Consider the following 23,545-nt stretch of genomic DNA (forward strand, 5'->3'; position numbering starts at 1 on the left):
TGTTCATGCATAAATCAAGTTTTCTTGTGTACACCACGTACTAATTGAATGTTTGTACAAAGACATTAAGGCATGTGAGGACATATGGAGCATTAGTGTTGGCTCCTTAAAGGCATGTGAGGACTTATGGAGCATTAGTGTTGGCTCCTTAACTGTGTCGATTACCCTCGACTGTGTCAATTTCCCTTGACTGTGTCGATTACCCTCGACTGTGTCGATTAACCTCGACTGTGTCGATTTCCCTCGACTGGGACACCGAAGCACTCAAGAGGTCACATAAGGACCTTGAGTGGGGCTCGGCCGTACCCGTTAGATCTAACCCTCGTCTCTAATTACTGAATGTTTTTAATGGCTTGGTACTAGTTTTCACCAAGACTTTATGGCATTTTTAGTATTAAGTCTATGCTCACATGATCTAGTATTTTCTAGGCATTTCTTAAAGCACATCATACTCGGTTCTCGTTCTCACCAATTGTGCTTCTCGTATTTTTGTATTCTCGATTCGTATTGCACTCGGTACTCGTTCTCACCAAGAGTGCTTCTTGTATTTTTACCACTTGTAAAAATTATAATATTTGTAACATGTATTTCACCCCCGAGAGTTATAAAACCAAAAACAGTTAAAGAAAAGGGGGAGCATGAACTCACAACTTTGCGTTCCTGCGTCGTAAACTTCACCGGATTTGCTTTGCTAGCGTCGTGATCTAAACGTGTTTTATTAACGTTAGTCACTAGACTTGTGTCGCACAAGTACAAGTCACTATCTTTTGTGTGCGTATTCTTGTGTTAAAAATAAGTTATATTTTTAACTAAGTGCCTTACTTATATTATTTTCTCAAAAATAAATATAAGTATTTTGTATTTTACACTTTGCACCCGAATTATGTATTTTTTTCTGAATATGTTGTATGTGTATTTGCAAGTCCTAATATTCTAGCACGTATTATACATACCACATACATTTAGCACAAAGTCTAGTAATCAACAAATATATATACTTTTCCTTAGATAACATGTTCGACATTTAGGCACGCAAATTACAACTTATGTCATTTCAACTTAAATATCCAAAACTGTACTGTTTTCGAGCATTTTAATAAAATAGTTAACTTCTTCCAAAAATTTCCAAACTTTTACAGAATATCTCAAAAGATCCAAATTTTATAGTGTAAAAATATCGGGGTCCAGTTCATTGCCAATATTTTATAAAAAATCATTTTCCTGACTGCAATCAGATTCATTATTTTCTGACTGCAGCCAACGGAATAATTCACTAAAAATTTATTGTAAGTCGGATTGACGAAATTCCAGTAGGACAATTACTACGACATTAGTATCCATCTACAGTACCAGTTTCATGATCTAACTCTATATAGAACTCAAGTTATGACAGAAAACAGATCGTCTATTTTCAGCAGCAAAAATGCAGCTCTAGCTGCTATTACGAAAAGGCGCTTTAAAAATAGTAAACGGAGTCCAAAAATTATGATTCTGGTGCCATTAGAACCGTATTTCATAATACATAAATCTAGGCTTCAGAAAATACATTTTTCGTTGAGTTATGGTCCTGTTACAGCCAGTTAAAGTCGGCTGAAAATACAACTCAGCATGCTGTTTTTAGTTTAAAGGTTACTAAAACGCACACATACGATCACCATTTGTCCTAATAACGATTTATATCATAACATATATTATTTACAGCAGATTAGTGTTTGTATTACTCAGATTAATCATGTCTTACACATAAATCTTCTCTTTATTCACCTTTTAACACATTATGTTCAACATTTGTTCAAGATCTTTAAAGTTTCTTATCTTTTATCATTCTTATCATCTATTAACCACCAAAGACAAGAACAAGATGAAGGTTTAAAACACTTACTACTAGCACAACGCTAGGGGAGTTTCAAAGCGTAAAAGTGGTGGATAAAAGAAAATGAGAGTGGTCCTTCAACTTGTAACCTCCATGGATCACCTTCAAAGCTTTGAATGAACTTGATATTGATGAAGATGATGATGCTAAGTGGTGGTGAGTGTGGCGGTTTGGGATGACCGAAAATGAGAGAGAGAGTGAAGATGGGAGAGTGTAAATCTTGAAGTGAAGATATGAGGAATGATGGTTGTGATCTTGTGCCATGTCTTTTAAAGAGTACTTCACATATTTTGTCAAGATCTTCAAGTAAACTATCCAATAAACAAATGGGAAATAATCTACACAAGATATGAGAGTATGGTGAAGGTGATTTGTGGGTCCATATGGACCGAATTCGGTCATGGGGAGGGGGGTTGGGTGTAAATTTCCAATGTCTAGTAAATCTTCCAATATCCACGATATCACATCATATCTAAATAAAATCAAACTAAATCCAAGTAATATCCAAATGTATCTTGGGTAGATTACATAATCTTATGTTTGTACATGTGGGCCGATTTTGTTAGGATATGGGAGGGGTCTTGTTGTAACTTTTAACCACTTCATATCTTGTAATGGCATATTACTAGCATATTCTCTTACAAAAGATCTAGTAGAATCTAATACAATCTAAACAAAATATTTGAGATTTGATGAAATCTCATAGAGATTTTGGTGGGGCCACTACCTTGGGCCGTCCACATGTAATGGGAGGGGGTAACGTGTAAATTCCAACTAATGATTAAGATTTAGTTAGTTAAGTTAGATGTTTAAACCAACTTCTAGTGTGTTGCGTTGTGTAACGGGTGTTAGGGTGTTCGGGGACCCTGACTGGCTCAGAACAAGAAAAATAATGTCAATGACAATATTTTTATGTTCCGTGTAAAGTCCGGTTGTTTGGTCGGATACTGATCCGTTTAAGCGCTTAATAAGCATTTAAAGTGTCATTAAGTACCTTTTGGTAATATTTTCGATTCCCGTTGCTTGGGGAAACATTCTGGATGATAAAACGACATTTCTGCACAATATTTATGTTGTTAAAAGCTGAATTGTGCTGAATTTAATAAAATTCTGCACTTAAAGTGCGTTTCGGGTGCTTTTTAGTGCGTATTTTAGCTTCCGGGCGATATATACGTAAACCCTCGCATGTATTCTTGGGTTTTTAATGTATTTTTGACGTTGGACCTACACCTAGGCCCTAATTCTAATGTATGACTGCTTTCTGCAGTTTTGTTGACACAGTGTGTCTTACCGGTGAGTTTACTAATTTATGACGCAACGCTCTCGCTTATGCAATAAGCAATATTTTGTAGTATAATTTGTGCATGAATTCACTTGCATGGAATTCGGAAACTTATTTGTCTTGTAAACTAGATCATGTACGTTCATTAAAGCACATATCACTGTTCATTTAGTGTACGGAATGTACGGAAAAGTGACGGTTGTCACACGTTGGTCTGCTCAGCAGTCTCCACATGTTCCATTGTTTTGGGACTTTCATGATTGTTAGTGATAACTAGCTCAGATTCGGGCACAGTTTCAAGGTTTGGAGAGTCACTTACCTCGAACACCAGTCTTGATGATTCTTGGGTGAGACCCTCGACAGGCTTAGTATGTGTGGATGTATGAGATGACTCGTCTTTGCTTGTGGATGGACTCCACTTCAACCAACTGAGTGAGTCCTCATGCTCAATCTCCCCCTGACCACTGAGATGGGACTGATAGTAATATTTTGTTTCAAGAAAGCCGCAGTGGACAGTGGTAATCACACGACGTCGTTATGGGTTATAACATCGGTATCCTTTCTGATTCACCCCATAACCAACAAAGACACATTTCTCAGCACATGGGTTAAGTTTGGATCGTTCGGTTTTGGGTATATGGGGAAAAGCTGTACACCCAAAGACTTGAGGTGGTAAGGTAAGAGGTGGAGGTAGTTTGGTGAATGTGGATAAGGTATCTAGGGGAGTTTTTAGGTCAAGGGCTTTGGTTGGTAAACGGTTAAGGAGATACACAACTGTGTTTATAGCTTCGGGCCAAAAAGATTTAGGGACTTTGGATTCAAGCATAAGGGCTCTGGCCATTTCTACCAGAATGCCATTTTTCCGCTCAACTACACCATTCTTCTCTGGGTGTTTTGGGCAAGTGGTTTGGTGAATCATTCCCCTCTCTTGAATAATTTTTTCATGGAGTGATTAACGTACTCCCCTCCATTATCAGATCGTAAGATCTGAATGTTGGTTTTGACTTGAGTTTGGACCATGGTGTAGAATAATCTAAATTTGTCAAAGACTTCAGATTTGTGTTTTAAAAAATACACCCATGTCATCCGGGTACAGTCATCAACAAATAATAGAAAAAAAAACGGAAATTTTGACCTCCATTAGTTTCAACTGGACCCCAAACATCTGAATGTATTAGGGAAAAAGGTTCACTGGCCCTAGTGTTACTTGGTTTAAATGGTTTTTTATGGCTTTTGGCTAAGGCACATGTTTCACAGTCTAATGTACTGTTTGACGGGAAGAGTTCGGGGAGTAAAAGGTGTAGATATCCAGCGGAAGGATGCCCTAACTTCCTATGCCAAAGCCATGCTTCTCTACTCTTTGTTCCGTGAGCAAGCATCGCAGTCCCTGACTGAGTCACCTCATTCACATAGTATAAGCCCTGTTGTTCAGTTCCACGCCTAATTATATTTCCATTTCTGATGTCCTGTAAGATACAAAAATGAGGATGCATTAGGACTGTGCAATTGAGTTCCTTTGTAACATGACTTATTGATAACAATTCGTGTCTTAATGAAGGAACATATAAACAATTCGACAGTCTCAGATTGGGAGATATTTAGACAGTTCCTCCTCCCTTTACTAAAGCATTTTCTCCATTTGCAGTTTTGATGTGGGTTCTGTTTGGTTTCTTTGTAGAGACGAAATCCAATGGTTCGTTTGCCATCGTATCCGTGGCTCCATAATCAAAGATCCAAGGACTGACTTGATCACTACTTTTCTGTGTTGTTAAATAGGCTTCCTCACTTGTTGACGGATAGTGTTTCAACAACTCATACTTCCTGTGATTGACCATTTTCAAACAATTTTTTTGGTAGAATACGTTGTCTATACCATTACGGACAAAACAGCTGACCAACGTATTCATCAGATACGCTGGACACTTGAACTCGTATTCAAGATTTAAAGTCGCTGGAGAAAATAGGGTCGCCCAAAAAACGTTGGGCAACTAAAACCACTCAAGATTTATTAAATACGTCAGAAAAACCACGCTAAAAAATGTTCTCTTATCAACGTATTTATGAAATACGTCGGCCACTTGAACTCTGGTTCAAGATTTAAGTTCGCCAAGAAACAAGTTCTCTTATCAGCGTATTTATTAAATACGCCGGGCAACTTGAACTCTCGTTCAAGATTTAAGTTCGCCCAGAAGCAGATGCGCCACTTAATAACAAATCCGCTACTGATGCAAATCCGCTTAGATGCGACAGCTAGGGCTTGGGTTGTGTTGTTGCAGTGGCAACAACTAGGGTTTCGTGGAGGCGGCGACAATGATACCTGGATGAAAAAACTTGAACAAGCAACGACTAGGGTTTCGTGGAGGCGGCGGTAATGAAACTGACCAACAAACCACGTCGACCGGAGCTGTTGGATTTAAGACGAACACAAGAAAAGAACTTCTAGTTTTGTTTATTGTTCACGAACATTGAATCTAACCTGCTGTTGGATTTTAGAATGGCGAGCAACTAAACAACCGAAGCACGCCCAAATACGCTGGATTCTTTGGAGTTTATCTGGATTTTGGAGTTTGATTCTGATTTTTGGAGTTTAATTTTTGGGTTTGAGTTTGGATTTACTGGAATAGATTATAGATGATGAGCAAAGTGTTCAAGAATCATAAACACTACTCTGATACCATGACAAAAGGTATAGAGAACAAAGGAGGCTTGTATTGGATTATAAAGTTGTAATTAGGGTTTTCACAAGAAAGATGTTTATATAGAACACCATGTTACACATCTAGCCCCTATACTATAATTGTTTGCCTTCTTTATGACAGAGACTACATCTTGACGATCCAACATCCATTTCATGCACGAAGTAGCTGTGAAACCCCCAAATTATCACCCGTCCTAACCTAAATATTTGGCCCATTTGGAAATTGTTGGATTCCAATACAAGTTGAAGGTTCATAACATCATTTTGAATCAGGTTGTTAGACATCTTCTTCGGTCAATCCCACGTAAAAGCAATCATAATCTCATTAACCTTTGTAACCCACTGAGAAACTAGAATATTTTGCGCTTTCTAGGTCAAAGAGGATAGGAAAAAGGTCTATAAGAGGTTGGTTACCGAACAGGGCAATTTCGTGGAGAAAGTTTTGGTTTCTGCTACAACTAGCTTCCTTATCATAGTGAAAATCGACTTTATACCACTTGTTATATCTCCATCTACTTTAGCAATGAAACTACATCTTCTCGCCAATGATTTCTTTGCCATATTATCCAAACTATTAAAAGATTCGCTATGGATACCCTAGATTCATTTGGACCAAAGTGCCTTATTTCTCATTCAGCCATCACAACGTTGTGCCAAAAAGAAGTGGGAATAAAAGAGTGTGCTAAAAGGGTATGGACAATGTTATTAACTACCATATTTTTCTTACGACTTTCCCATTTTAAGGGGAAGTTTGGGGGCATGCTGAAAGAAAGACCATGCCATTTTGGTGGCAAAATTTATAGAAATAATTGTTTGAATATTCGATCCTGTTATCGCATTGAAAGCATTTTATCTTTCATTCAAATTGGGTTGAAGGTAAGGCTTGGAATTGTGTAAAAACATAGAATACTTGATATTTGCTTGAATTGAGGTAGGTCCATAAATAGAATGTATAATCCTTAAGAAACCTAATATAATAAAGGTAACCTCTCAAGCTAAGAATTAGAGAGGTCCGAAATCATTATGAATAATATTGAAAGGTAAAGAAGTGCTAGACATAGAATCAATAAAAGGTAATTTCACTTGTTTTCCAAACACACAAGACTAACATAAAGACAACATATTAATGTTCCCACATTCTATCAAGTTTTTTGCTTTAAACAATGTAAGATAGACGACACTTGGTGTCACAAGCGGTTGTGCCAATGGTCTTAAAAAAGTGCATCAAAGGTAAAAGGAGAAAAAAACATATGGAAAGGATGAAGTGGTGAATACATAAAGAGGTATGATGTTGTTACAGAGTATGTAAGGATCCGAATCTAGTAATCATTCACATGAAAACCAAATTGATAAAATTCAAATTAAATTCGATTGCGAGTCGTTAAACGATGAAATCATAAAAAAAATTAAATAAAAGTTGTTGTTTAGTTTAAGAGGTGGAAGAGGGTTTTGTAAAGTGATGCGGCCCGTGCCATGAATGGGAATTTGGAAATCATTACCAATAACAATATGATTTAAAGAACTATTATATATATAAAACGAGAGCGTCCCTTTGTAGTTAGCTTATGAGACGTCGCCCCTATGTCCATCTACCAATTGTTGTCGGGAGATTTCAAAGACATGGTATGAATCGCCTGTTCGATGTCAGTGGGAGTGTATCTAACTTCCGAGCTTGCATAGGATGATGGATTTGCTGATTAATATGTCCCAAGAACTCTTGCATGTTGTTGATTTTCATTAGGACTAATAGGTAAAATTTCTAGCGTAGGTCTTGACAAGGATGGGAAGCCTAATGATATTTGTTATGTTTTTTTGTAAACTCAATTGTTGTGGCCTATTAGATTGCGCAGACACACAAGAAAAATGTTGTCCTAGCCCGGTTGTAAAACTAATACGAGCCCATGTCTGTGGACTAGTGTTGTGGGCCGTCCACTAAGAAGAATTCTTGAATGGCCACGAACTAGATCAGGCTGATATCCTGAAGAATAAGGCTACTGGCCTCCAGGACCACAACCATCGGTACTATGGCCACGTCTGCATCTCGTCCCCTTAGTGCCTTTGCAACCCCATCCATGGGTCAAGTAGTCCCTATGCTTTTGAGTTGACCTGGTGATGTAGCGACCGAAACATGTAAATCAATGATAATTTTGTTGCCTCGTAGAAATCTGGGAGAGTCACAATATATGGTAGGAGCATGGGGATGCCTTCGTATTGTTCCTAAAGACCAGTGATGTGTTGCAAGATGAGCCTCTAATTGGGAATTGGATTCATAACAAGAGCCAATTGATCGACCAGAAATTTAAACTCGTGACAATAAGTAGTAACATTAGGGAACATGTCTAAACGTGTTTCATTGAATTTATCTTACATCTATACCACCCAGAGTTGTGTTATCGTGAAAGATATTAACGAGAGCTTTCCAAGCATCCCCAACAATAAACATGTCGTTCGAGATAGTTCCGTATATCCGTTAATGGAGAATGATTGCATCTATGCGAGTCCACAACACACTAGTTAAATTACCTTTGTCTTCAAAAGAAGATGAGGAGAAAGATGACTTATTTGGGTTTTCTTTTTAGTTCCGACTTACTTAATAATGACTTTAACTTTCTTCCCCTAATACAATATAACATGTATAGTTTATTTTAACTTTTGTTAAACCATATATTATTACTTGAGCTAAAGTTTTTCTTGTTTATTTATTTCCTTTTATACGTTGGGTATCTTTGTTCCGACTTACTTATTATTTTTTACGACAGTGCTTAACATTTTAGTCTAAATTTTGAGAGTTAACACGCTGCAGCACGTGTGTGTGGTTTAACGTTTTTACTTCTATTTTTTGTGGTTTAACGGTCCCGTCACAACTCACAAGTCCTAAAGCGACTTAGTTATATTTTTATATGTTTTACGTTTTGCTCTATTTTTAGTAATTAACATGTTAGAACGCCTATTCGTGATTTAACATTTTTACGTCTACTTTTTTTTGGTTTAATGATACCGTCAGAGAACACACGTACTAAATATTAGTTTGTGCACATAACATAAATATTTTAATATATATATAAAGCTTAAGAAACCATATATTTAGAATAAAACTTAAAAGAAAACCACATATAAAAACAAAACTTAAAGAAATAATATAAAATAAAAAACTATTATGAACAGTATGTATATATTGTTGTCCGCAAAAGATTTAATATAATTGGCGGCTCGATTTATTTTTCAAAGTACGCCACTTTTGAATACCTTAATAATGGAACACCTTTTTTAAAATAATAATAATAAAAAAGAGTATCGAATTTGAGGTTTTCTTCTCTACTTCCACAAGTATAAAAGGGAGCTATGCTCGCTAAATTCACAAAACCAGAAACGTGTTCCAACAAAAACATAAACTTTCGGAATTTGCATCCATTCAAATTCCATGGCAAGCATGAATGTAGTTCCTACTTCTGAAGCTGCAACTGCACCAAGGTACAAAACTTTATACTCAAATTATGCATAGAGTAGCTGATAGGATTAAAAGATGTTCTAAGCATGTATATGTTTTGGTTGCTAGATTGGGATGTAAACTAGCGTGTTTTGCCAGTGGGACCGAACGCCATAGATCGCGTTCGGTCAGATTTCATATCAAAAGCGGGGACCAGGATGTTCTAAGTAGTAGGAAGTCATATATAAGAAATCATGTGAATAACCCTGGACCAATTTCAAATTCAACCGGAAAAGATCTAGATTTAGAATCTGGGACTACACCAAGGTAAAAAAAGGAATCTTGTAGTTCCCAATTTTTTGTTTGTTTTAAGCAAATTATTTTCATGGTCAAAAATTTATTAAAAGTATATAAAATATAAAAGTAGTTCCCAATTTTTTGTTTGTTTTAAGCAAATTATTTTCATGGTCAAAAATTTATTAAAAGTATATAAAATATAAAATTCATAGATTTGCAAACATTCATGATTTGCAAGAAGTATCCCTGAACATACCAATATCTTGGTAAGAGTGGGATCTTACTTGGTACATTTATGTGCTTGTTTGTTTTCTTAGATGATGTTGAAAGCAATCTTATGGTTGTGTTAAATAGATTGGCAGGTAAGGTAGCAATTATAACAGGCGCGGCTCAAGGAATAGGCGCGTCAACTGCAAAACTATTCGCTAAACATGGGGCGAAAGTTATTATTGCCGATATCCAAGATGATTTGGGTCAATCTGTTTGTGAAGAAATAGGCCTTGAAAATGCATCTTATGTCCACTGTGATGTAACTGTTGAGGCTGATGTAGAAAATGTTGTAAACTTTGCCACAACAAAGTATGGTAAACTAGATATTATGATCAACAATGCCGCTATTCTAGGTCAAGCGAAACTCAGCATTCTTGACAACGACAAAGCTGATTTTGATCGTGTTGTAAACGTGAATCTAGCAGGCGTGTTCCTTGGAATGAAGCACGCTGCTCGTGCCATGATTCCAGCCGCTTGTGGTAGCATTATCTCGATTGGGAGTGTGTCTTCTGCTATCGGCGGTGTTTCCCCACACGCGTATACGAGTACCAAACATGCAATTTTTGGACTCACCAAGAATGTGGCCGCAGAGCTTGGCAAACATGGAATTCGTGTCAATTGTGTATCACCATATCTTATCCCACCGTCGGTCCCAGAAGAGATAACTGGCTTATATCCAGATATATTTGCAAACATATATTCAAACATCAAGGGAGTAGCTCTCAAGGAAGAAGATGTAGCACAAGCCATTCTATTCTTTGGAAGTGATGAGTCCAAGTATATAAGTGGCCATAACTTAGCAGTTGATGGGGGGTTTACCACAATAAATCCTGGGTTTGGCTTGTTTGCACCAGCTAAATCATCTTAATAATTTGCTTATGATAACTCCCTTTGGATTTCTTTTAATGTATTAATGGCACCAAGACAAATTTTTATGAATAAAGTCATATTTTTGTTATCAAACTTGATCTATGGCGCACGTTTTTCTTTTTAGAGTCTTGAATAAATATATTAGTATGCAGTTCAAGTTCCATGTAGAGCTTGATATTGGTGTTTTGTAAGTTATTTCTTTCTGTAATTATCACTCTCTTCATCGAAAAATAGAGAGATGATATGACTAATTTAGTAGACGGATATAAAGCACATTTCATAAAAATCACTCAGAGGCAGGTGTGTTTATCCCAATTTATGTTTACTTTGACGGAAATAATGGCATAAATAATGTTGCAATTCTGTTTTAAGTAATGTGAACATTATACCATTCTAACAATGTAGTTTTTTCCATGCTAACATTGGTTTAGACGTGTACAGTGTACTTGAATCTATTAGTGACATACCAATAACGTCACTAAAGCCAAATTCAATACCGAAGGTCACTTAGAATAGAGTAGGTAAACCCAAAAGAGTACGTTGGACTTTAATTATCTAAGTCTTGTTGATCAGGTTCAAAAGAAAAGGTATGGGTCGAATTGTAATTAGTATATAGTATAGTTTGTATTGTATTAAGATTAGTTAGAATGTATAAGGACCAAAAATAACAAGTTGGAAAGTCTATAACCGTGAAAAGTCTCTTCAAAGACGTCGAATGTGGCCATTTTTGAAAGAGGGTTTGGTCATTGACTACTTTTGTTATTTTCCATACTATTATTATTATTATTATTATTATTATTATTATTATTATTATTATTATTATTATTATTATTATTATTATTATTATTATTATTCTTATTATTATTATTATTATTATTATTATTATAATAATTATTATTATTATTATTATTATTATTATTATTATTATTATTATAATTACTATTATTATTATTATTATTATTATTAATTTAACGTGGGTTCGATCCTTGAGCCAAACAAGTTTTACTGGTAATTTACCGTCGTGCCTACAAGCTGGTGGGTTACTGGGTCTTCCCCGAAATTGATGGTGGACAACTCGGTTTACTTTCGAAGTACTCCGCTTGTCCAGTGAATACCCCAAGAGTAGGGGTGTTCATCGAGTTAGTTCTTCGGTTATCGGTTATTCGGGTCGGGTTCTTCGGGTTTCAGTGATGAAAATATATTATCCGATAACCAACCCAATTAACTATATCGGGTTCGGGTTTAACCGTTAATCGGGTTCGGGTTTATCGGGTCGGGTTTAATGGTTATCGGTTAACTTTATCACCCAAATAGAAGAACGAAAACAAGGTTGTCCTTAAGGCTTAAATCATGATTCATGTTCTTCAATAAGTTCTAGATCGAACCATAGTTTAACACACATTGCATTGATACTTCAGATAACATTAAACCTCATTTGTTGTATACATAGTGTTTCATCACTTTGTTATTATTCTTATTAAAAGATTTACCCATTAAAAAGACCATGATTCATATCAGAAAACGAGTGGCTGGCTGCCACTATCAACGATGAATTATTGAATGAAAACTATGCGCAAAATAACTATTATTTTATTAATTAAAATCGAAATAAAAAGAACAGGGAAAATGATTTGTGTAGAGAGAACATATCTACAAGTGTTCCATCATCATTTAACGCGATTGTATAGTGTAATTTTATATACTTATTACCCGTGTAACAGAAAATTTCAAAATGATATGGGAATAAATAATAAAATACTAAGTGATGTAGCATAACATGTAGACTAGGGGTGTTCATCGGGTTAGTTATTCGGTTATTGGGTTATTCGGGTAGGGTTATTCGGGTTTTTCAGTGGTGAAAGTATTATCCAATAACTGAACCAATTAACTATATCGGGTTCGGGTTTAGCCGTTTCTCGGGTTCGGGTTAATCGGTTAAGCTAGTTCTGCGGGTCGGGTCACTTCGGGTCGAGTTCGGTTTTCGGTTATCGGTTAAAAAGAACACCCCTACCCAAGAGTGCTCGTGATGGTAAAACTGTCTACATCTTACCCTCCTCAGAACGTACCTTAGATTTACTATTGGTCAGATATGGATATACTGAGTATGATGATGATGATTTCTACTTTTAGTAATAGTTTAAGTGAAGAAAACATAAATGTTTATATAAAACAGAGGCTTGTATATATAGCATTAAAACTTATACATCTACATAACAAAACTAAAAAAATATCGGATGTTTCATGGCATCCGCCATTGACCTACAAAGTTCAACACCCAATCAAAATATTTAGAAAGGAATAGTAAAATATTCTTACATACATTCATTATTGATACATAAGATAGTAAATGAATAAGTTTTTGTTTTCCAAATTGTAAATATTAATTCATGTTTACTAACATATCATTAAATAATCAGTTTTATAAAAGAAAAATCTTAATGTAAGTCTTTACCCATTTAAATCCACATATCCGAATTTACAATAATAAAAAACCATAAAATAAAACATTATTTGGTAAATAGTAGATTAGAAATAAATAAGCTTTTTATTTTCAAATTCTAAATATTAATTCATGTTTTCGATAATATCACTAAATAATCAGTTTTATAAAATAATAAATTGATGTTAAGTCTTTGCTCATTAAATTCTCATATCCGAATTTGCAATAAAAAATTACCAAAATATAAAATTTATTAGATATTAGATATTAATTCAAGAGATATTAATAATATTAATAAAAAATTAAAAGAGAAAATGACACGTGACATTAATTGGAATCATTTACTAGTATTAGATTAGTTAAATAATATTAATTTAAAATTAAAATTATGAGATATATGGATAATAATAATAATAATAATTATAATAATAAGGATAAAAAATATTTTTATTTAAAAATAAAAGTACAATTGTGAGGTTGAAGGGAAAATTGTCATATGGCATTAATTGTAGTCTTTTATTTATATTAGATGAATTTTGGTATTTTATTTTTTTCCATACTTTTTGATTATTGGATTATTAGATTTTTAACTTAGTTTTATTTTTTTTTTCCAATTTATTAGCAGTTTCAAATTATGTGCTTTCACATAATATATATATATATATATATATATATATAGGGTGGGGTTCTAGAGTGAACACCAGTGTATCTAAGTGAACAAATCCTGGCCATTGATTTACACACATGTATGTCTAGGATTTCATCATCAAATCGTAAAATACACAAGTGAATTTCATCATCAAATTCTGGCCATTGATTTACATACATGTATGGCCAGGATTAGTTCACTCAGTTCGCAAGATACACTAATGTTCACTCTTAAACCTAATCCTATATATATATATATATATATATATATATATATAGAGAGAGAGAGAGAGCGACACACACACAAAATAATAATAATTAATAATGATTACTCAATCACGAATCATTCCCTTCTCGTTACGCCCATTTTGGAGATTTCTGGATGAGAAAAAATGTGTCTATATGTGAGCCACATAGTAACACTTTTTTTGTCAATCAAGCACCACACAAGTGATCTCACAAATTTCTTTTGAAAAGATATTTATTCGGTTTAAAGTTTTAATTGAAAAGGCTCGCACTTTGAACGGCAAGAAACGACGTGCCAACCATCGTGACACCGGGCGTTGTGGCCAAGGTAGCCCCTTGGCTCTCCCAGATGCACAGAAACCCGACCTCCACCTGCCCGAAGGCACGACAATGGAATAATAGGTAAAACCTCGCCTTCCATCCAAGACCAGCCGGCGCCATCTGTATTCGCCCTTGAGTTGGATGCCACAGAAAATAACAAATAACGGGGAGATTGAGAATCGAACCTTTTTCACAAGGAACACTGAATTATTAATGGATTAAAGGACATCAAGATAATCTATTGAGAAAAACATTTTATTGAATAATGGATAAAAAGTCACCAAGAAATTAATTGTGAAAAACATTTTATTAAAAAAGCACGCATGTACGGAATTAGTAATGCATAAAAAGTCAACAAGAAAAATAATTGAGAACGATATTTTTAACATTTTTTTACGAATTGCATGAAATATTGTTAAAAGAGGGGGATGGTTAATCATGCATCCTGTGGTGGCGTTGATAGCCGAAAGACAAGAGGGTACATGCATTATGCAAATTATTAAAAGTTTTATTATTATTATTATTATTATTATTATTATTAATTTAATGTGGGTTCGATCCTTGAGCCAAACAAGTTTTTCTGGTAATTTACCGTCAGGCCTACAGGCTGGTGGGTTACTGGGTCTTCCCCGAAATTGATGGTGGACAACTTGGGTTACTCTCGGAGTACTCTGCTTGTCCAGTAAATACCCCAAAAATGCTCGTGATTGATTTGTTGGCCTTAAAAAGAACCATCATCAAACAAAATGTAAAATATTTGTTTAGTTTATCTTTCTTGCTTTTACTTATATATATTTGAAAGAATATCATATTCAACCAACATAAGATATATGAAAGGTTTTCTCTAATCTTAATTAGGACACTGAAGGTTATTTTATTTGGTACACTAGTATTTAGGGCTCGTGTATTGCAGCGTGACTGCTAAACCGAACAAAAAATAGACGTAAGAAGGTTCAATCACAAAATTTATACAAAAAGTAAAATGCAAAAAGAATTTCCACGTGTTATAGCAAAGATGTTGACAATTATATTCGAAATCTTTTGTAAAAAAAGTGAAGCGCATTGCAGCGGCACCGTTAAATCCAACAAAAAATAGAGGTAAAAACGTTGAATCATGCACGTGCGTTGAGGCGTGTTAACTCACAACTCAATTGGGATTGGATTATATAATAATAGTAAAAAAAATTATAAAGTATAAACTTTACTGATACTAATAGTAAACCACAATGGTTATTTGGTAATTATACTAATATTTTAATGGGATATTTCTATTTTTAGTACGCCCCACTTGTGGTATGCTCATATAATGTATATATGTGTGGACGTTCGAGGGGGCAAAAGCGAATGAGCACTAATTTTAACGTTATTTTACGAATTTCGTGAAAATAAAGTTAAAAGAGGGGGATGGTTAATCATGCATCATGAGGTGGCGTTGTTAGCCGAAAGACAAGGGAGTACATGCATTGATCGACGTTTGTCTGAATTGCTGAATGCTATGTGCCTTATCTCCAAGGCTCGATGCAAAACTACTATCGAGCTGGGAGGTCTCACTGGAAGCAGCCTCTCTATTCCTACGGGGTAGAGGTAAGACTGTCTACATCTTACTCTACTCAGATCCTACCTTAACTTTACTATTGGTCAGATATACTAAGTATGTTGATGATGATTTCTACTTTTAGTAATAGTTTAAGGGAAGAAAACATAAATGTTTATATGAAATAGAGGCTTGTATATATATCTTTAAACATATAGATAACAAACCTAAGAAAATAGTGGATGTCTCATGGCATCCATCATTCACCTACAAAGTTCATCACCCAATCAAGATATTTAAAAAGGAATAGTAAAACATTCTCACATTCATTCATTATTGATACATAAGATGGTAAATGAATAAGTTTTTTTTCCCAAATTGTAAATAATAATTCACGTTTACAAAAATATCTGACAGTTTTATAAAATAATAACCTTAATGTAAGTCTTTGCTCATTTAAATCCACATATCTGAATTTACAATAATAAAATACCATAATATAATACATTATTTGGTAAATAATAGATTAGAAATAAATAAGCTTTTTATTTTCAAATTGTAAATATTAATTCATGTTTATGATAGTATCACTAAATAATCAGTTTTATAAAATAATAAACTTAATGTTAAGTCTTTCTTCATTTAAATTCACATATCCGAATTTGCAATCACAAAAAATACCATAATATAAAATTTATTAGATATTACATATTAATTCAAGAGATATTAATAATATTATTAAAAAACTAAAAGAGAAAATGACATGTGGCATTAATTGGAATCATTTACTAGTATTAGATTAGATAAATAATATTAAAATTAAAATAAAGAGATTTATAGATAATAATAATAATAGTAATAAGGATAAAAAATATTTTTGATTAAAAATAAAAGTACAACTGTGAGGTTGAAGGAGAAATTGTCATATGGCATTAATTATAGTCTTTTATTAATATTAGATGAATTTTGATATTTTATTATTTTTCCATGCTTTTAGATTATTGGATTATTAGATTTTCAACTTAGTTTTTTTTTTTTTCCAATTTATTAGCAGTTTTAAATTAAGTGCTTTTAAATAATATATATATGTATATATATACACACACATAATAATAAAAATTAAATAATGATTACTCAATCACGAACCAAACCCCTCTCGTTACACCTGTTTTGGACATTTCTGGATGAGAAAAGTGCGTCTATATGTCAGCCACATAGTAACACTTTTTTTGTCAATCAAGCACCACACAAGTGATCTCACAAATTTCTTTTGAGAAGATATTTATTCGGTTGGAAGTTTTTATTGAAAAAGCTCGCACTTTGAACGGCAAAGAACGACGTGCCAACCATCGTGACGCCGGGCGTTGTGGCCAAGGTAGCCCCTTGGCTCTCTCAGATGCACAGAAACCCGACCGCCACCTGCCCGAAGTCACGATAGTGGAATAATTGGTAAAACTCGCCTTCAATCCAAGACAAGCCGGCGCCACCCGTATTTGCCCTTCAGCTCGATGTCGCAGAATATAATGGCAAGATTGGGAGTCGAACTTGGTTCATAAGGAGAACTGAATTATTAACGGATAAAAGACATCAAGAAAATCAATTGAGAAAAACATTTTATTGAATAATGGATAAAAGTCATCAAGAAAATTAATTGTGAAAACATTTTATTGAAAAAGCACGCATGTACGGAATTAGTACTTCATAAAAAGTCAGCAAGAAAATTAATTGAGAACGACATTTTTAACGTTTTTTTTTACGAATTTCGTGAAATAACGTTAAAAGAGGAGGATGGTGAATCATGCACTAATCGAAGTTTGTCTCAATTGAGTGCTATGTGCCTTATCTCCAAGCCTTGATGCAAAACTACTATCGAGTCGGGGGTCTCACTGGAAGCAACCTCTCTATTCCTACGTGGTAGAGATAAGACAGCCTACATCTTACCCTCCTCAGATCCCACCTTAGCTTTACTATTTGTCGGATATACTGAGTTTGATGTTGATGATTTCTACTTTTAGTAGTAGTTTAAGTGAAGAAAACATCAATGTTTGTTTATATGAAATAGAGGCTTATATATATTGCTTTAATACTTATACATATAGATAACAAAACTAGAAAAAATAGTGGACGTCTCATGGCATCCACTATTGACCTGCAAAGTTCATCACCCAATCAAAATATTTAGAAAGGAATAGTAAAACATTCTCACATTCATTCATTATTGATACATGGTAAATGAATAAGTTTTTTTGTCCAAATTGTAAATTTTAATTCATATTTAGTAAAATATCATTAAATAATCAGTTTTATAAAATAATAACCTTAATGTAAGTGTTTGCACATTTAAATCCACATAATCGAATTTACAATAATAAAAAACCACAACATAATACATTATTTGGTAAATATTATATTAGAAATAAATAAGCTTTTTATTTTCAAATTGTAAATATTAATTCATGTTTACGATAATATCACTAAATAATCAGTTTTAGAAAATAATAAACTTAATGTTAAGTCTTTAATCATTTAAATTCACATATCCGAATTTGCAATCACAAAAAGATACCATAATATAAAATTCATTAGATATTAATTCAAGAGATATTAATAATATTTATTAAAAAATTAAAGGAGAAAATGACATGTGACATTAATTGAAATCATTTACTAGTACTAGACTAGACAAATAATATTAAAATTCGAATAAAGAGATCTACAGAAAATAATAAAAATATTAATAACGATAAATAATATTTTTATTTAAAAATAAAAGTACAATTGTAAAGTTGAAGGAGAAATTATCATATGGCATTGATTGTAGTCTTTTATTAATATTAGATGAATTTTGGTATTTTATTTTTTTTTCGTACTTTTAGATTATTGGATTATTAGATTTTCAACATAGTTTTATTTTTTTCTAATTTATTAGCAGTTTTAAATTTAGTGTTTTTACATTATATATACACACACACACACAACAATAATAGTTAAATAATGATTATTCAATGATAACCTAAACCCAACTCGTTACACCCATTTTGGACATTTCTGGATGAGAAAAAGTGCGTCTATATGTCAGCGACTTAGTAACACTTTTTTTCTTCTGAAAAGATATTTATTCGCTTTGAAGTTTTTATTAAAAAAGCTCGCACTTTGAACGGCAAGGAACGACGTACCAACCATCGTGACATAGTGCGCTATAGCTAAGGTATCCCCTTGGCTTTCCCAGATGCGTGGAAACCCTACCTCCACCTGCCCGAAGGCATGACAGTGGAACAATCGGTAAAACCTCGCCTCCCTTCTAAGACGAGCCGGCGCCACCCATATTCGCCCTTCTGGATGCCACAAAAATAACGGGAAGAGTGGGAATCGAACCTAGTTCACAAAGAACACTGAATTAGTAATGGATAAAAACATATCAAGAAAATCTATTGAGAATAACATTTTATTGAATAATGGATAAAAAGTCACCAAGAAAATTAATTGTGAAAAACATTTTGTTGAAAAAGCACGCATGTACGAAATCATAAAAAGTCAGCAACAAAATTAATTGAGAACAACATTTTTAACGTTATTTTACCAATTTCGTGAAAATAACTTTAAAAGAGGGGGATGCTTAATCATGCATCATGTGGTGGCGTTGATAGCTAAAAGACAAGGGGGTAGATGCACTAATCGACGTTTGTCTCAATTGCTAAGTGCTATGTGCCTTATATCCAAGACTTGATGCAAAACTACTATCGAGCCAGAGGGTCTCATTGGAAACAGCCTCTCTATTCCTACGAGGTATAGGTAAGACTGTCTACATCTTACCCTCCTCAGAACGTACCTTAGATTTACTATTGGTCGGATATACTGAGTATGATGATGATGATTTCTACTTTTAGTAGTAGTTTAAGTGAAGAAAACATAAATGTTTATATGAAATAGAGGCTTGTATATATAGCATTAAAACTTATACATATACATAACAAAATTAAAAAAATATCGGATGTCTCATGGCATCCGCCATTGACCTACAAAGTTCATCACCCAATCAAAATATTTAGAAAGGAATAGTAAAATATTCTTACATACATTCATTATTGATACATAAGATGGTAAATGAATAAGTTTTTTTTTTCCAAATTGTAAATATTAATTCATGTTTACTAAAATATCATTAAATAATCAGTTTTATAAAATAAAAATCTTAAGGTAAGTCTTTTCTCATTTAAATCCACATATCCGAATGTACAAGAATAAAAAACCATAATATAATATATTATTTGGTAAATAGTAGATTAGAAATAAATAAGCTTTTTATTTTCAAATTCTAAATATTAATTCATGTTTACGATAATATCACTAGATAATCAGTTTTATAAAATAATAAACTTAATGTTAAGTCTTTGCTCATTAAATTCACATATCCGAATTTGCAATAACAAAAATTACCAAAATATAAAATTTATTAGATATTAGATATTAATTTAAGAGATATTAATAATATTAATAAAAAATTAAAAGAGAAAATGACACGTGACATTAATTGGAATCATTTACTAGTATTAGATTAGTTAAATAATATTAAAATTAAAATTAAAATTAAAATTATGAGATATATGGATAATAATAATAATAATAATAATAATAATAATAATAATTATAATAATAATTATAATAATAATAATAAGGATAAAAGTTATTTTTATTTAAAAATAAAAGTACAATTGTGAGGTTGAAGGAAAAATTGTCATATGACATTAATTGTAGTCTTTTATTTATATTAGATGAATTTTGGTATTTTATTTTTTTCCATACTTTTAGATTATTGGATTATAAGATTTTTAACTTAGTTTTATTTTTTTTCCAATTTATTAGCAGTTTCAAATTATGTGCTTTCACATAATATATATATATATATATATATATATATATATATATATATATATATATATAGGGTGAGCTTCTAGAGTGAACGCTAGTTTATTTGCGAACTAAGTGAATAAATCCTGGCCATTGATTTACACACATGTATGGCTAGGATTTCATCATCAAATCGTAAAATACACAAGTGTATTTCATCATCAAATCCTGGCCATTGATGACAAACGTGTATGGCCAGGATTAGTTCACTCAGTTCGCAAGATACACTAGTGTTCACTAATATATATATATATATATATATATATATATATATATATATATATATATATATATATATACTAGTCACTTACCCGCGCGATGCGGCGGGAGTGGTATCACTTAAGTTGGTGAGTTTAGGGCTATCTACGGGGATGTAGTTTCCAATGTGGCTTGTGACGACGATGGTGGTAGTGTAGCAGAATGTGATGGTCGGTTGAGGCCTTCTTCAGCGGCGAGAATCAGCGATTTGCGGCGATTGGTGGTTTCGTGATGGCGTTTGGTGGTTATTGTGCGACTCAGGAGAAAACAAAGAAAATTGTTTGATTCTAGTTATATTACCTGAAATAGACGGACTACCTAGGCTTTTGTTGGTTCAAATTGTGATACAAATTCACAAATAACTAACATTAACTACTATATTGTAAGATGTACAAAACATAGTCAAAAATTTCCCAAACAGTCTTAGGTTTGTAAGAGTCCTTAATCTTGAATTCCTAAGGTTTGGAACTGAAATTTGTCACAAAATAAAGGATTTCCTTCAATTAGTTTCTTAAGTTCAACCAGCATCATACCTCGAGCAGATTTAGTATCTCCATATTTGGATAATTGTTCATTCTCCCTAAAGTAGTGATCTATAAAAGTCAGTCAGCAAAGGCGCGATAGATGATGCTTAATACAAAAATTAAAGTAAGATAAATAAGTTCGTTTACAGACAAATGGTTACAAACAAATCAATCGAGTCGTTAATCAAACGATTAAACGCATAAACAAAACAATAAATATGAATTTGTACATTCTGATACATATCTACTTAGAGGTGGCAGTTTTTTTATTTTTTTATTAGCCATGCCGCTGCGCTCGTTGCGGCTGCCCTCACCGCGCCGCTGCGGCTGCACTTGTTGCGCTCGCATGCTCACTGCACCGATCAAATTTTAGTAAAGTACACGGATGGTAAGCCAGAGACAACTGAGGTGATGGCACCAAGCAAGAATGACACAGTGCTGAACACTGCTGTTCCCTATTACCCTGCATATACCAAACAAACTTGCGATTAGTTTATGCACAGCTATTCATAATCATTTTATCATGAAATAAGGATACCTGAACAAATGTCTCGCTCGACCAATAGTTTCCCTTGACGCATTATGCAAGGTTCGCTCGGTCCAACAACTCAAGCAAATGTTTTCTATGTTTTTTAGGGGGAAGATGGGTGCTTCTCTCCACAGGGCATACAAGACACAGGTTGTTGGCGGAAGCCCGCCAAATTTAACATATAAAGTTTTTTTATATGTTAAATATGGCGGGTTGCCGCCAATAACCTGTGTTTTGTATGCCCTGTGGAGAGAAGCACCCATGTTCCCCCTAAAATGCAAAGAAAACATTTGCTTGAGTTGTTGGACCGAGCGAACCTTGCACAGGCTCAGTTTTTGCATCACAGCCTCAAACACTTTCAGTTCAGATAGATTACACAGGCTCAGTTTTTGCATCACAGCCTCAAAACACTTTTACTTCAGACAGATTAAGAACACAAGCTCAGCTTATGCATCATAGACTCAACACTTTTAGTTCAGACAGATTAAGAACACAAGCTCAGCTTTCGCATCACAGCCAAACACTTTCAGTTCAGACAGATTAAGAACACAAAATCCGGAGTACACAACAAGAGTAATTTGCCACTAAACTTAAACAACCTTTAAAGCATGATGTACACGTGTTTTAAGCACAAGAAACAAATATGTAACCTGACAGACTCAGCTTATGCATCATAGCCTCAAACACTTTCAGTTCAGACATATTAAGAACACAAGCTCCGTTAGTTCTCGCAAAGTCAACCATCATAAAAAGAAATCAAGTATTAGTAAAGATTATTAGTTATAACCAGTACACTATTAACTTAAAATAAATTTAATATAAATCACATTTTGTCAAGTTGCAAATATAAAAACCTTTATTCTAATGAAGCAGCGTTCAGCGTCACTAAAGCCGATTCCGAGACTCTCCAAGCAGATATACTTTCTCCGGCTGCCAGAAGATCGGAGTGAGCTTGTTCTGTAATAATAGTGATCGTGACAGTCGTTAACCAAAGGTATAACTAATTAAATTCAGTTCAGGAAAAAGCAACACTTTAATTTTGTGTGATCGACAGCTTGCTTGCTGCAGTCTCTATAATATATCAACACTCTTCCATACACTGTTTGAAAGACACCATGCTTGAAAGACAGCATGCTTGCTTCAGTCTCTATAAATAATTCAGAGATATCTACACTCTACTCACACTTTACAAACTCTCAACTACACTCAACTGAAAGACTCAGACATGTAATTGAGAGATGAACACAACTACGGGTAAAGCCATGGCTGCAACACACGGTTGCAAAGTGAGAACTATGCAACCTGGATATTGCCCCGCCAAGATGCTACTCGGATCTTCTATGTACCCTCAAAATACAATCATCATCACAGTCTATTGTGTTATGTAACCCCGCTTTAAAGCATGATGTACAAGAGTAAT

The 23,545-nt window shown here is 33.8% G+C and overlaps 1 protein-coding gene and 1 long non-coding RNA gene across 3 annotated transcripts; one reads left to right on the forward strand and one right to left on the reverse strand.

Annotated features, from left to right (window-relative positions):
• Window positions 1-9,180: 9,180 nt before the first annotated feature.
• On the forward strand, window positions 9,181-10,810 carry LOC110929183 (secoisolariciresinol dehydrogenase). 2 transcript variants are annotated; one of them, XM_022172310.2, is made up of 3 exons: window positions 9,194-9,324; window positions 9,410-9,607; window positions 9,932-10,810. In XM_022172310.2, exons 1-3 carry the CDS (start codon window positions 9,275-9,277, stop codon window positions 10,713-10,715), a joined length of 1,032 nt encoding a protein of 343 aa, XP_022028002.1. In that variant the 5' UTR covers window positions 9,194-9,274; the 3' UTR covers window positions 10,716-10,810. The 2 variants fall into 2 exon arrangements, with proteins under 2 accessions (XP_022028003.1, XP_022028002.1); XM_022172311.2 differs by lacking the exon at window positions 9,410-9,607 and having other exon boundaries at window positions 9,181-9,324.
• A 10,960-nt stretch (window positions 10,811-21,770) lies between these two features.
• LOC118490586 lies at window positions 21,771-22,195 on the reverse strand. The gene is made up of 2 exons (XR_004889434.1): window positions 22,135-22,195; window positions 21,771-22,059 (listed from the first exon to the last, which is right to left on the reverse strand). It is a non-coding gene; the product is annotated as an uncharacterized LOC118490586 (long non-coding RNA).
• Between the last annotated feature and the right edge of the window lie 1,350 nt (window positions 22,196-23,545).

This window comes from Helianthus annuus, chromosome 3 (genome assembly GCF_002127325.2).
Source record: "Helianthus annuus cultivar XRQ/B chromosome 3, HanXRQr2.0-SUNRISE, whole genome shotgun sequence".
NCBI classification, from domain to species: Eukaryota; Viridiplantae; Streptophyta; class Magnoliopsida; order Asterales; family Asteraceae; genus Helianthus; species Helianthus annuus.